Raw genomic sequence first — 14,148 nt, forward strand, 5'->3', positions numbered from 1 at the left:
CAAAATTATCACATGAAATTTCAAATACTTTTTTTCTGCAAACTTGTTAATAATTAATTAAATATCATGATATAAGCAATATACTAAATGAAGGAACTAAAATATAAATAATTGAGCTAATGTACACTGGTCAACGAGGGTTATTTGCTAATGAATAACCTTATATACAAGACAACTGCTACTCAGTTTTCTTTATGTGACTAGATGGATCTTTCATTTTCCTGTTAGGAGTCTAATTCCGAGTTTCTGTCATTAGTAAGTAACGATACGTTACCAATTGCACCAAAATAAACATTTATAAAACTGGTATATTAATATTAAAAGTAATGCATACATTAGTTATTTTGTAAAAACATGATTGCTGAAAATCAGGTACAAACTACTTAAAAATTTTAACAATTGTAAAAAGAAAAAAAAAAATGGACTTGACTCTTAAACTTGCTGCCTCAGTCTCCCCATTAATTCCTTTAACAGTTAGATGTGACTTTAATTACAATGGCTAATATAGCTCGATTAATTATTGAATAAATAATACATGCCTTATACAACTCAAGTAGAAAAATCTACAAGCAATTAACTTCATAACAAAACCGGCTTGAAATTTATTAAAGTAACAAACTAGTCATGAACAATACTGAATTTCTTAACACAAAACTAAATAAAACATAGTGAAATAAAGCATGAACATTTTGAATCTATGAATTATTATTATTTCTTTTTTTTTTTTGAAAAACAAAAAATGGTTTGTTTCCATTTTAATATAGAGAAAATAAACAATTAAAAACCCATTTTTATTCATTAAATATTTTTTGTTTCAAGTTAGGGCTAAAGATTTTGATAGGATTAATCAGGTATAGCAGAAGTATATCAATGTTTAATTTGTCTGAAATTTCATATTTTACATGAACTTTGTTTATAATAAAATGTAGGTATGAGTATTATTTAATTAAATTGTAAATAATTTTGTTTTAAATGTAGTAAAGAGGTCAGTCTAGAACTTAGGAAGTGTATAAAAATTACAATGATACTGTAAATTTTAAAGTTAACTGACAATATTGTTACAACAATCTCTGAAAAAATTGGAGCTCAGTTGTAAAGAAATCAACTATAATTTGTTAAATATTTCCAACTGTAAATTGACCAACTAAATATCATTATTGTACTTTTGCCTTTAACTTTATCAAACCATCAGCTGTAAAGGAACATTTACCGAAGGTTTTTAACTAGATATGTTAGCAATGGTTTTGACGACCAACTCTAAAACAGAGTTCAATATTTCATGTATATACTTTAACAAATAAAATACCACGGGACTGCTGAAGGAAATTCAGGAATGTTTGCATCTTGCAATTCATTTTTTAAATTTGATTTACATCCATTTAGAACAAAACATTTGATTGCCTTTCCAGTTTTCTTTATGCCGATGTCACAAATAATTAAATTTAATAAATATTCCCTAAATGGTCACCTGGTGTATTGGAAGTGTCGGCCCTGTTAGGCAGACCTCTCGTATGGAAGAAAGGATCTGCATAGCGATGGTATGATTTAAAGAACTTTACTGTAAGCAAATTGAGTTCCAAAATAAAAATAAAATCAATCACTTCCAAAATGATGAGAAAAGTTTTATTATTTTTAATTGACAAAAACATATTAAAAAATTGAATAGTTAAAATATAATGACGCAGGGCTGTTGCATCATAGGCAGGTGGTCCCGAGACGTGGAGTAAAAATTTTCTTTCTGAGGGCCCGGTGATCCCTTGCATATGGCGAATCCTCTAAAAGCAGAGTACAGAATAAATAACTTAACTGAAAAACAGGATGACCTATAGGTTTACGATAAAGTTGACAAGGGTGTGACAGTTAATAACAGCCATCACTAAGTATCCACTCAAGCTTAAATACAGTAAAGTCATACCCTAGTTGTTGGAAAAAGAATTATAAATTCTCTAATACACCACTAGATGCTGTTAACTGTCTCAAAAACATATCATTACCAACTGCTTTAGAGGGAGCATTTAGAAAGTACAAAATTTCTTCAGCAGTAGCCTGTCCGTTGGACCCCCTCCATACGTACTACTTCAACAGAAAACAGCTGTAAAACAGTAAATGAAGCCCTTTAGCTTAACCTTTATACTGTTTTGTTAGTTTAATTAAACAACTTGTAGAAATTTGACAAGCTTAATAGACATTTTATCCCCCCTCATTTAAGCCAATGAGATGTAAGAAACTTCTTTGCCAACAAAATTGCTGGTGGGAGGCATTGTTATGGGTTTAATATTATCACCTTATTTCAACACTAATTGCAACCATGGATAGACCTGCGTTATATCCGAATTCGCGGTCTAATAACCCGTACTATAGTAAAAATTCACAGTAGTTAAGTCCTTAACTAGATATGAGGAATGTCCACAAAGTAAGAGTACTGAATTTTTTGAATTTTAGAAAAAAATATAGGATATTATTAGGTATATATATTACTATTTTTTCCCACATTTCATATATATTTCATAATTGCTTTCCCATCCTATGCAGGTTGTAAGTCGTGACACAAAATGTTTGATGCCCTCCTTAGAGAAGTGTCCCATCATCTCCTTTATCCACTTCAAGATATCTTCGATCACCTCCTCATAGGTTGAAAATTTTTGAAAGATGAAAATCTGAAGGGGCCATGTCTGGGTAGTTTTCAGAATGGTACATCACGTTCCAACCAAACGAGTTAAAAAATGCCTTGGTAGTGTTGACTGGATGTCGTGTGACAAATTCACTCCCTTGTCAACATTGCTCTCTTGAGATTTTATATGGTCATGCAGTATCATGCTGCAGTGATTGTATCCCCCAGAGGCAAAAAATCGATCAAAATGATCCCTTTTTTGTCCCAAAACATGGATGGTTATGATTTTTTTAGGAGATGAAGAAACAGTGTGTTACCACTGTGATGCCTGTTTTTTTTCTCACGGGTATAAAAAATTTCAATGGGAGTTTTTCCTTCCACAAGAAGAATCATATGGCAGCATGTATCTTGCATTTGGCAAAATATCTTATTAACACATTTCATGGAAACGGACACTATGAGACACAAGGTTTGGTACTGACATTAGTATCCAGTGCTCGTCGTTTTCAGGAGATCCCCCACTACTCCTCAGTGTAGCTAACTATAGAAAAAAGTATCCACACAGCACAACACCCCAACAGTACTCTTACTTTCTGTATATGCCTCGTTGATCCAACTTTGAATTATTCCTTAACTCCAGATAACAGTCCTTACATTAAGGACCTTTTAATCTAATTAAAAACAATACTTATACTCACTAAAATCCTGATCTCAATGGAAGAGTGATAACACTCGAGTGCATTAGATAATAAAATTTATTTGTATCAGGTGCAAGCAAAAAGGTAATCATCAATACATATCAACTAGGCTAAGCATAAAGCATTCATCAGATAACAAAACCTCTAAAATAAACAGCGCATCTAAGGTTATATAATTCTAAGCTTGATCTCATTGTGATAAAGAAAGCTAATTTATCTTAGACAACTATCCACAAGAATATTGTGTTCAAAATTTAAGTGCCTGATTAAAAATATTCATGAAATAGTTAAAGAAAACGTTAAATCACTTTCTAGTAGACTATGTAATTCAAAAGAAAAAAAAAAAGTGATAAGAACAATATCTAACAAAATGAACTACGATTAGAATATTTTAAGCCATTTAATTATGAAAGTCCAATAATGCAATCAGATATAATAATTAAAACTTTTTTCATTAAATTGAACAAGCATGCAAAGCTAATGTAACACGGAAGATAAATAGGCAACATACCAAAATTTATCTTGTCCTTGCTCTTTCGACAAGCATGATGTATGTAAATAAACAATACCACATCATTAATGTTTTTATCAAACAGCTTAAAATAAAAACATTATAAACTGCTTTTATGAAAGTTTGAAATGTATATTATATTTTCATAAAACTTGGATCAAATTTCAAAATGTAAAAGTGCTAGTTTCGATAATTAATAATAACAGCCTTAATTTATACTGCAAGTATTCAATCTGAAAACATTAAATGGTTTTTTAACCATTTTTTATTTTAATTTTACAAAAGGTTTTAAAGTTTAAAAAAATCAGTAGATTAATAAAAATTATATATATATATATATGCTTAAGCATACACATATATTTGAACATATACACAAACATGTCTAAACAAATGTTAATAAACTTTTTTATAATCTAAAGAACTTAATGCCAGAAAAAAAATTATAAAACAATCAATTCGTTTCTCATCACAGTTGCTTCTTGGGAATATAGTAACACATCTTTCCTTACAACGGACTGAAACCTAATAAAATCAACTAAGGCAATGGTTTGATAGGTCTCAAGTTCAAATTGAGCCAGAAAAAAAATAATATTTTTTAAGAAAATAAATAAAAAATTCAAACCTGTAATAAAAGTGACAGATGATTTTTTTTTTGTAATGTTAAAGCTATGATTACCCAAATAGATTAACTTATAAGTAAAAATTCATTTATATTTATCTACTGAATATAAGTAGTTTTTACAACAATCTAACCTATATTTAGAATGTAAAAATATCAAGTATATTAAAGGATTGTATGCATGATCAGCAAACTGGACGGAAAACTACTAATGGGACAAAGTTGAATTTTACCAACACTAAGTAGGCGAAAAGATTACCTAGTATTTTGGCTATAGCTATTGAAACTTATTTTTTAAATATTCCACCAGGAAACTGCCACTAAACAAGCATTATATATAGGAAGTTCAGTCAAAATTGCAGTCGAAAATTTCTATATGTCTAAATATACATTTATTTTCTTTCCGAAAGGCTCATTTTTTTATGACTTTTGCTATCATAACAATTTTGCTTGGTCTATAGCTTTCCAATACCCTGCATTTAGTTGTATGACATTCTTAATAGTTATTTCTATCTGGTTATAGATCTTCTAAATACCATTAGGGATTGCTTCCATATATGTTCTGGCTTGACATTACTTTCATGAGATATCAAAAGACTAGTTTTGATAAGGAATTCCTTCATACAATTATATATGATAAAAGATCATTATAAAACTCTCCCAGAGCTCAGAGAAAAGTTCACCACAACCAAAACATAGAAATAAAAACTACAACACTAAAACCTGCATCGATGATGGGTCTAGGTGTAAAGTAATCATAAATTCATTTCTTTTTCCATCAAAGCAACTGAGTGAAAAAAATTTGTATTCATAACTTACAAGCTTTCAGCTCATAGGAACATTTTACCCGAGTAGCTATATAAAATGCCAAGGAATCATGTTCGCAAAATCGGCAAGACTGTTGTTAACCGCCGATACTGTATATCAAAATTCATTTTAACCAGCCTCATATTTACAAAACAGAATGTTATAATTATAAAAATATAAAAGGAATGTTTCATTCGAGGGATTAATAAACAGGATATTGGATTGTTACAATGAATAAAGATTGAAAGGAAAACCACTCTCTGAGACTGGGAATGAGGAAATTAAGACAGTACAAACTTGTAACTATGTGACTGGATACATCGCCTTAGATACAGATTGTCTTTTGATAAACCATAAAATTAAGAATATTAAATACATTCCGGATTAAAAATCTATTTAGATAGAAGACAGTCTAAGCAAAATATAAAACAGCAAACAGTAATCATTATAAAATTTCATATATCCAACCAGCAACTTATTAAAAAACTATTTGAAGTATTCCTTTTTTAAGAATAACAATAAATAAGACTCACAATTGATTGACTGATTATATGATACATGGGATGAAATAAACTAAGGAATACTGAGGTCAAAGTAAAGAAAAGATGTGCTACAAAAATATAAAAATTGAATAATTAAAAAATACAAGTAGAGAAAATTATTCGGAATTAATACAAGTACAAAATTGATAATGTAAATTATATTAATTGGAAGGATGAGATAGAACAATACAATACGCAGGAGTTAAAGTTGAGAAAGGACATAGTAGGAAATAACTCGATAAAAAGATAGTTTTGTCATAAAATTACAAAATGTGAAAAAGAGGTATAATTTATTTAATAAGAGTTCAAAGCAAATAGCCAAAACAAGAATTAAAGTAAGGACTAGTGTTAATAGTATGTAAGTTTAGTTCATAAAGATGAGAAAATTGTTATATAACGATGACCACTGATAATGATAGTAAAGAAGATAACAACTAATTTTTTCTGAAGGAAAAGTTTGATATTAATTAATTAAAAATATATATGACTAGATAAAGAATGTAAATAGTTACTCTAATAAACAAAATTGTATCAATAATAGTGTAATTTAAAGATATAAAATCAAGTGTAAATGATGAATTGTTACTAAGTTATATTAAACTATGAATTAAAAGTGAGAGAAACAGCTGAAAAAATTATCAAATGGTTTTCAAGAATCTATAGTAGCCAACACGAAATAAGACAGGTCAGAGAATTTCCAATATTGCCAATTCCTGCTCCAAAACCATTCCCTTAAAGAAAGGTTTAGAATTCTTTCTTTAACAGTTTGTCATAATGAAATAAAGATTGCTTGAAGTAATTATTTCAATTACTACTAATATTTTTTTAGTTCAAGAAACTTAATTATATTTATATTTATTTATGCAATCAGAAGCAAAGTAATTTAAACAATAAAACAGTAGTAATAAAATTTATATTATGAATATCAATTTTGCCGGGTAACAACAGTACTAGGCAGTTTAAAAATTGAACCAATCCAGTCTCCATTATTTTGGGACAAAGTGCAGCAACATGTAAAAAATTGCCCACCTGCCTTGTATGTGCTGGGTACTATATGAACTTTCAAAATTCATAATTTAATTTTTTGAAGTTAACCGATAACTTGGTTTAGCATAAAGCTGATCAAGTTAAATCAATTAATAGTACATTTAACCTACTTTTAGTAACAATTTTTAATTTTAAAAATATGCTACAATAAAAATAAGCATAATTAAGTAATAACAGTTAGATTCCTTAAAAGGATGGTTTGTTTAAAAATATGTATTAATATGGTGCAAAGCAATATATTATAATAACAGCTATCAAAACATATTTGCATTAAAATAAAGAAGGCACAGACTGTTACAATATGGAGGTCATATAAGAATGAGGCGCCACGGATTCCACCAAACTCTCAAAAACTCACAAAATAAAAACAACTTCTGAAAACAATGAAAATAATACGCATATTGATAAATAAGAATTTTATAAAATCTCACAATAACTCTTTAGCAATATTTTACAAGCAGTAAAATTACCCAAATAAACCACAGAAAAAAAAATTACCAATGCAAGTTCATAGAAATTAGGGAAGGGACTTATTTTATTCATTAAAAAATGTATATTAAATGCTAACCCAATATTTTGACAAATCAGTAAGAAAAAATCTTTTTGAAAAAAAAAGTAGGAATATTGCTCCCCATAAAGCAATGAAACAACTAATCTATCTCTTAATGTGAAAGAAGACTTTAATTTGACAATCAAAATATAATAATGACAATTAAATTCAATATCAATGGTGAAATGAGTGTTGAGGACAGAAAATATTCACATGTTTAAGTTTATTAATCACCACTCAATTTCAAGGAGACAGTTTTAATTATTTAAAGGTTACTAGACCAAATAAAGATATTATAAACAGACAGATAAAAGTATGTAGCTGAAACTCGCAAATTGTCGAGTGAGGACATGAGATGTAGGCATACTGGTTGGTTTGTGGATTTGACAGTGCTAGTCTCTGTAGCCGTCTACCATTCCCAATCTTGCTAATTATAGGTTTAATCGGTTATATTATAGAGCATATAAGCATGGAATACAGCTGGTCCCCCTTCCAAAGGTACTTTCTGCAATGAAATTGACTATGAGTGAACCACCTTTCGACTACAGGAAATAATCAACTGATATGCAACAATCTATCCAAAATATAAAATAATATAATTCTTTTTCTGTCAGATGTACCACTATTCAAGCAAAGCAGTCATATTTATTAGGAGGATATTTGCAGTTTATTTGAATAAATGTAAAGAAAACAAGGGACTGCTGTGCAATATGAGAATCAAGTGAGTATTCACTGTTATGAAGAATGTTCTTGGGTAAGAAAGAAGAAATGTTCAATGAGAAAATACTAGGAGTTTTACCAACTAAAATGATTTGGCCATGTTGCCAGTATGGAAGACCGAACATAGGAATTCATTAAAGACCATGTACCATGCCTTCAATAGGAGAAGACCGAAAGTACATAAAATACTATACCTGAAGTACTTTGATTGTTTGTGCAGAAGGAGCCAAAAGAAATACTAGAGAAGAGTAGCAGGCTAGTTCAGGATAAATGCTATTAAATGTAATTGTCACTTATTAGAGTGAATAAAAAAGGAAAAGTGATAAGTCCACAATACAAAAACTAGTGTATTGAGCTGAAAATATAGAATACACATATCAACAAAATTGTGGCAGTGGAGATGAAGATCCGGGTAAATTAGCAAGAAGGACTTGATGAGAAGGAGTATAGAGTATGGAATAGAGACCTTAGGAGTATGGTTTATTGGAAATACTTAAGGTGCTTGTACTTGTGGGTTACGACAAGTTACCATCTCAACCGACATGGTTAGAGAGAATAGAAAGAATATAAAATAGTACAGTTGAAATGAAAAGGATAGCAAATGAAACAAACTTATAAAGGTGATCTGATCAAGTTTCTCAGTAAATTGTCCTATTGACTCCAGAAACAACAGTTTTAATGACAACTAATATAATATTAGAAGAATATAATAATGACGTAGAAAATCTAAACAAAACTGACCAAAGAACTGAGTTTTATATAATTAACTCCTTAAACTATAAGCCTTTAATAGTTCATATAAAATAATTAACTAAAATATAAATTAAAATAAGAATAACTGAACAAAATATTCTATTTCTCACCTTTTCTTAGCTGTGTCACTGCCGCTCCCGCTATCACTCTTTTTTACAGGTACTAATTCAAACGAAGAGGTTTCCGTCAAGCAGACCTGTATACATATAAAGTGGGATCTTAGATGTCTTCTACAATGATAAATTTTTTTTAAATTTCTAAAAGGATAGAAAATCATTCGATGGAAAAATTGAAATTTTCATTAACCTCCTGGTTGGCTACAATACTAATCCTAACAGAATTTGCATGTAAAGTAGTTTTAGTAATTAGTAGTTGTGTACCATCGGGCACAACTCGTCAATGAGACTAAGAGTTAAATTTATGCTAGGACTTAAGGAAAAAATCAAATAACTGAACTTATCGCTCAAAAATGTTATATTTGCATTTTAAAATAACAATTTTGAATAACCACACAAAACATATTTATAGGCCGCAAGAGGGTACAATTCATCTTTTGATCTATATTGAAAATAGAAATAAGTTAAATTAGGTACCGAAATATAAGTATATGACTAATGAAGAAAAAAAAATTAATAAAATATAAGGTCAACAGTGCATTGAGAAATTAGGATGCAACTAGTTTCCTTATGCTTTTTTACCAAATTCTCTTTCTGGTTACACAAAAAACTAGACACTTTATATCTCACAGATTAGTTGCAACTAAGCAAGGGTTGTGTGTTTGTATATGGCATAGTTATGATATAACTGACTAATAAGTATAAGAAAATTTCCACAATTTATAAAATATTCATAAACAATCTTAAATTATTGACAAAACATGAATAAATGCTAACGTTAATCAGAAAATAGCTAAAGGGCCATTGTCATAGCATCAACTTATTCACTCAAGTCACAATATATATTTGCACTGCCTAATTTTTATTATTTAGACCTTTATCTTTATTTAGTATAACAGAGAATACAATCTACGGAAACTAAATCAAAGAAAAATTAAATTAATGATTTTAATAACTGTTAATTGACCAAATACTACTCTACTTCAATATAACAAGAATACCTGTTGACATGCTCGGTACATTTGATAGCTAGAAATGCTACTTATGTTATCTATTTATTTATAAGACTAAACAAGAATGTTGCGATGTCAATAAACTCTGACCTAAATTGACAAACTATTAGCTTGTTATAAAACAATCTACAACGTAATGAAAATATAAACTGTACCAATAATTACAATACCTCAAATTATAACAGCTCTTATAGATAATCAAGCAATGAATCAGAAGCTTAAGGAAGATGTGGAAATATTTAGTCATAGAGGTAAGTTCATCTGCTATCTATGATTTTTGGATGAGCTGCTTTATATTTGTTTCTATAATCTAAAATATTGCTTATAAAGTTCTTTAAAGAAAGAAAATAGTAAGATGATTTTTAAATTAAATTAAAGTCAACATTTAGTGTTAGTTTGTTAAGCAGCCCATGTATATTATAACTTGGTTGGCCAATTTTAGTAAGGGGGTATTTCGCTCTTTCGTTCTTTCCCGAAAACTTAATTAAGTCACTACACGGCTAAATCTGGGGCAGAAAAACTTTAATTACTTTGGAATTTTGGCGACTAAATGTCATACTTTAGTAATAACTAAAAATTTGACATATGAAAAAGTTAATCATTTTGGTGAGTTGCTGTTTTTTTGATTTTATTTTTAAAAAAATTTCCTTTTCCAAGGTCCATTGTTAGGTATTGTCGAAAGCTAAAAGGAAAACATTACAATGACACAAAGGCAACAAACCTTAAAAAGCTGTGAGAGACTGACGGTGTGGAAGTTGAACATGTTCATACATGGCACAACACTAAGCCAAACCTCTGAACACCAAGCTTGATTTAGGCCCATTTTCATAATAAAGTACAAACTACTACTATTAGTCTTATAATTTTTACTAAATATAATTGCACTAACTTTTATCAGATTCAGAATATGAAAATTTTCTACGAATTAATGATAATGACACATTAACAAATTCCAAATCTAAATAAATCTTATTAATAATTTGTAACTTATGTATGAGCGGAATTTAAAAAAATGTTCTGTCTTAAGTAACTTTAATTTTGTTTATATAAAATCATTAAACATTTCTTATGGTTAGTGATTATACTAATATAAAATATTAATTTTTTTCATAACTAACTGAAGGAGAAAATTAACGTTTTCATGTTTCCAACGTTGTAATAGCAATAGTCCTAACTTTTCAATTACCGTCAAAATAGGCATAGAAATACAAAAACATGGTAATATTTTTTTTTACTTAAGAAAAATATAAATATAGTAAGAAGCAATGCCATTATGAATAATAAATAAATTGAAAAAAAGGATGATTTAAATTTAAGCTGGAGTGTTAAGGGCAAGTTGTGTGATGTACACATAACACCAGATTTAAAAACACTGATATGATTCACTTACATATACTAAGAAATTAATTTGTTCAAGCTATTGCCATATGTACAATCTAAGAAATTATATATTAATAAGGAAAAATTACTAATAATATACCTACTTAGTTAATATATTCATTATTAAATAAAAATGACTATATAAATAACAACAAAATAAGAGCAAGGTTTAAGAATAGTTGCAATAACAAAAAATAAATAAATAAAAAGAAAAGAAGAAACCCAAACGTCTGTCCTTATGCCTAGTTCTGTTTTGATTAATGATAATCACTGAAGTAACAATGCCAATTAAAATTAATTAACAAATTAAACTTTATTAAATTTAACTAAATATATTTTAAATAAATTCATAAACAGTTTCCTTCATCCAAGCTAAATGTTTCATTGAAATCTGAATGCAATGAAACTAAGCCATATGAATTTCCAAGTTTCAAGATGACATATTTCCAGAGATTCTTATTATGTTGGTGAAATATATTTTTTGATAATTTTCATGTTTTTTGGCACGGCTGAATGCTACTAAATAAAGGCTGAATAGGAAGATAATATTGGTGACAAAATAAATAAACAAGAGTAATTTATATAAAATGTTCAGTATCAAGTTGAATTTCCATAACATATTACAAGAAGGTATATATAAAAAAAAAAATTAAAATAAAATAATAATTTTATTATTATTCATTTCACGACAACTACAGCTCTTCTGTGACATGTTATTTTTCATAATATTATCACTACTTATTTAATTAAAGTTCACCTATAAATATAATTTGTCAGGGACAGAACCATGTAGCAATTTAATGGTGCAAAAATTCCCAGCTTTCACCAGCTTAATTACACACACAACTGAAGTATTTCGCAACAATCGCAAGTTAACCCATGATTTGAGGATAATCACAGGTTAACCTATGATTTGAGGATAATCACAGGTTAACCTATGATTTGAGGATAATCGTAGGTTAACCTATGTTTGAGGATAATCGCAGGTTAACCTATAATTTGAGGATAATCGCAGGCTAACCTATGATTTGGGCACCAAAACTAATTTTTCTTCTTTGATTTTTTAATTTGATGTACCCTCTTCTTTTTTCTATCTTCCTCCTTGTGCTATAATCCAGTGCCCAACAAGGCTGTTGCAAATAGTTTGATAGATCTGGTTGGCTCTAGCAATTTTATTTGCTATTTCTCAATCTATTTTTCCCTGCCTGTTTATGTTTGTGCCTAAATAGTTATAAGTTATTGAACACTTTGAGAACCTAAACACTACAGTACACATCCATCGACTCTTCCTCATCTCGGGAAAAAAACAGTACCTTACTCTCAGAGGCATTGACAGTTTGATGATTGATTCATCCCTTTTGCTGAAGTTTCTCTTGCCATTCTAGTAACATTTGCTGAAGATTCTCTTGCCATTCTAGTAACATTAGCTGCAGTTTCTCTTTTGTATCACAAATGAGAATGATATAATCTGCATATAAGAGAGACTGGCTGAGTATCACCCTCATGTTTCACTTACTGATGACTGTTTGCCTTTTACAGACTTTATGTATTTCATACATAAATACAGTAAATAAGAATGGGCTCAGGCAATCCCCCTCTTTGAAACCCTTATTAATTGGAAAAGGAATAGATCAAGTTCCATTGTTCCTTACAACTCCTTTTAAATTTGTGTATGGAGATTTGATAACTGTAATGAGATCTCTTGGAACATTTTTTGTAGCAAGAGCATTCCACATTTCTATCCATGGGACCAAGTCGAAGGAAGGTCGGGGATGCTAAGTACATGCTCCTGTTTCTGTCCCATGCTTTTTATAATATACTTTTTTTGTAGGACAAAAATATGGTTCTGGATCTGCCTTCCAGGGCAGAAACCTGCCAGTACCTCTTCCAACCGTACCTATAAAATTCGTCATATTCTTTTTTCCAGAATGTGTGTGTACATTTTGAAACACATTGAACAATGTATAAATGTGCACATACAGATTTGATGTACCATGAAATGTAAACCCAAAAATATTGAAGGGAGTTAAAATTCTCTTTTGCTAGTAACTTCTGATTTCTTTTCTTACCCAATGCAATTGGTCCAGTATTCTTGACACAGATACTATATTCTCAGTTGGTACTAAAAGGATTAAAATTTAATATCAATTATCTTAAATAGGCTGAAGATAGTTATCAATCAGACAATATGATTTTTTCCATAGATCAGGAGCAACTAAACAAAGAAAATAAATAGATAATTTATCTAGAAGACAAATGCTCAAAACCTTGCAGCGTTAGTTTAACCATTAATTATTTGTAAAACCTTACAATAATTAGCCTAACCAAACAATAGAATAAATATCTGTCAAAAGAACTTTTCCTAATTAAAATACCATCTACACAACAAAGAAATAATGAATTTTCTTATTTTTTGGGCATAATTACAAATACTAGTTATAAAAATATTGCTATTGTTAGTACACAAACAGCTATTAACAATTATTCATACTATGACCTTCTAGGCTTTATTTGTATTCTATTTTTAAACTTTAAGATCTAACGTCAACGACACAAACAACTCCTATGCTAGCTAACTACATAAATATATATTTCTAACCTAAAATATTTACCCAAACATGGCAGGAGACTATCACACAGGGAAAAGTTGCTAACTATATAAAATAGAAATTGTTAACTTACAATATTCTAATTTTTTATACTGTCCGTAAACTTTCTTCAATGCATACGTCATTAACTTATACAAAAAAACAACAAAATTAGTTGGCATTGACTATAAAT

The 14,148-nt window shown here is 29.2% G+C and overlaps 1 protein-coding gene across 13 annotated transcripts in view; it reads right to left on the reverse strand.

The window, feature by feature from the left end:
• LOC106684985 (tubulin polyglutamylase ttll-4) overlaps positions 1–14,148 on the reverse strand; it is a 38,210-nt gene that overhangs the window by 8,238 nt on the left and 15,824 nt on the right. For 12 of the 13 annotated variants that reach the window (XR_001343772.3, XR_001343769.3, XR_001343770.3 and 9 more), the window contains one exon: positions 8,969–9,054. Coding sequence is in view for 8 of the 13 variants with exons in the window: in XM_014427405.3 (XP_014282891.1) it covers positions 8,969–9,054 (86 nt within the window). In the remaining 5 variants the exon portion in view is untranslated. Of the gene's footprint in view, positions 1–1,607; positions 1,776–8,968; positions 9,055–14,148 lie in introns of those variants that run through there. The other variant, XM_014427404.3, reaches the window with a different exon arrangement.

This window comes from Halyomorpha halys, unplaced genomic scaffold, assembly GCF_000696795.3.
Source record: "Halyomorpha halys isolate HHAL.00 unplaced genomic scaffold, Hhal_1.1 Scaffold643.1, whole genome shotgun sequence".
Taxonomy (NCBI): Eukaryota; Metazoa; Arthropoda; class Insecta; order Hemiptera; family Pentatomidae; genus Halyomorpha; species Halyomorpha halys.